Source organism: Vanellus vanellus, assembly GCF_965231255.1.
Source record: "Vanellus vanellus genome assembly, chromosome: 6".
Classification (NCBI taxonomy): domain Eukaryota; kingdom Metazoa; phylum Chordata; class Aves; order Charadriiformes; family Charadriidae; genus Vanellus; species Vanellus vanellus.
This window is the reverse complement of record NC_138911.1, coordinates 44,906,693-44,908,592: the sequence shown is the minus strand read 5'-3', so window position 1 is coordinate 44,908,592 and position 1,900 is coordinate 44,906,693. Positions and strand designations below refer to the sequence as shown.

At 62.6% G+C, this 1,900-nt stretch overlaps 1 protein-coding gene across 1 annotated transcript; it reads right to left on the bottom strand.

Moving 5' to 3' along the window:
* On the bottom strand, positions 1 to 1,263 carry SSTR1 (somatostatin receptor 1; the record flags this gene model as incomplete). Its single annotated transcript, XM_082485513.1, has 1 exon — positions 1 to 1,263. One exon carries the CDS (start codon positions 1,261 to 1,263, stop codon positions 76 to 78), a length of 1,188 nt encoding a protein of 395 aa, XP_082341639.1. The 3' UTR covers positions 1 to 75.
* Between the last annotated feature and the right edge of the window lie 637 nt (positions 1,264 to 1,900).

Here is a 1,900-nt window from a genome sequence, read left to right as displayed (position 1 = left end):
CCATGCCACAGCCCTGGCCTCGCTCACCCTGCTGCTGGGGGGCAGTAGGGGAGCGTGGGGGGCAGGAATGCTTCCTCAGAGGGTGGTAATCCTGGAGGTGCAAGTGCCATTCCTGTACATACTCCCTGACTCCAAGTTGTCTGGGGGAAAGTCCTCCACGCTGTATGCCCTGCTCTTGAGAGCAGTGGCATAGTAGTCGATGGGTTCCTCTGCAGCATTGTCCATCCAACTGAGGCACAGCAGCCGCTGGAAGGACCGCTTGAAGTTGTCCGAGAGAAAACCATAGAGGATGGGGTTGGCACAGCTGTTGGCGTAGCCCAAGATGACGGAGAGCTGGCTGATGGTGGCATCATCCTGCTCTACGAAGACATTGACCAACTGCACAATGTAGAAGGGCATCCAGCAGATGACAAAGACCATCACCACCATCATGACCATGAGGGTGATCTTGCGCTCCGAGCGTTTGCGTTGCTGCCAGCCAGCCTTCAGGGCCACCATGCGCATCTTGGCAATGATGAGGATGTAGCAGAGGCAGATGGCCACCACAGGCAGCAAGAAGCCCATCAGAAAGGTGTAGACCACAAAGACCACCAGCCATCTCTGGGTGGGCTCTGGCATGAGCATGTTGCAAGCCACCGTTCCATCACTGTTGGCCGCTGTGTTGGAGAAGATGATGATGGGCAAGATGATGAGGATGGAAAGCACCCAGACGCCCAGATTGACCATCTTTGCCACAGTGGGCCGGCGGTACCTAGCCGCCTTGATGGGGTGCACCACAGCAATGTAGCGGTCCACGCTGAGCACGGTCAGGCAGTAGATGCTGGTGAACATGTTGATGGCATCCACGCTGAGCACCAGGCGGCAGAGCAGTGACCCAAAGGGCCAGTGGTGCAGTAGGGTGGAGGTGACCAGAAAGGGGACGCTGAGCATCAGCAGCTCGTCCGCGATGGCCAAGTTGAGGATGTAGATGTTAGTGGCTGTCTTCATCTTGGCATAGCGTAGGATCACATAGATGACCATGGAGTTGCCGCACAGCCCCACCAGGCATACCACGGAGTAGATGAATGAGATGAGGATGGCGCTGCCCTGAGACTCACTCAGGGTGCTGTTCGGGACGCCAGAGGAGTTCCTGCCGCCCGAGTCCATGCCCCCCGCCGCCGCCTCCTCCGAGGCGCTGCCGGCTCCGCCGCCACCGCTGTCGCTGCCGCCGCTGTCGCTGCCTGCACCGCCCGGGAGCCTGGTGCAGGTGCCATTGGGGAGCATCCTCTGCCCGGACCTCCCCGCCGCCGGCTCAGAGCAGCGGGCGGCTGCCGCTGGCCGGGCTCGGCATCCCGGCGGGGCTCCCGGCGCGGCTGCGGCGGGGCGCTGGCATGGGGACGGAGGCGGCTGCCGGCGCCGCCCGCTCCGAGTGGCAGTAATTGCCGCTCCCCGGCTGGTGAATGATTAATAGGCAGCGGCGCGTCACCAGCTACGAAAAGGAGGAGGGAAAGAGGGAAGAGAAAAAAAAAAAAATGCGGGAGGAGACGTAAGTGGGTGTCCCTCCCAACCCACCCCCTCCCCACCCCACCCCCCCCCCTCCGCCTCCCATCCCGCCCTCCGACTGCTCGCAGCGCTGGCAGCTCCGGGGCCGCCGGAGTGCAACCTCTCCTCTGTCCCCGCTGCCCCTTCCACCCCGCAATGCCCCCCGACCCCACACTGCTCCCCCCATCCACTATTATTTCCTCCACCCTGCACTGCCCTCCCACCCCGCACTGGTCCCCCCCAGCCAGCATCCTCTCCTCCCCCTCCACTCTGCACTGCTCCCCCTCCACAGCGTCTGGGTCACCCAGACGTCCGGGCTCTGAGTGAGGGGCACCCCAGGCAAAGGCACCATCCCTTCTCCTTTAGCATAAAAGCCTGG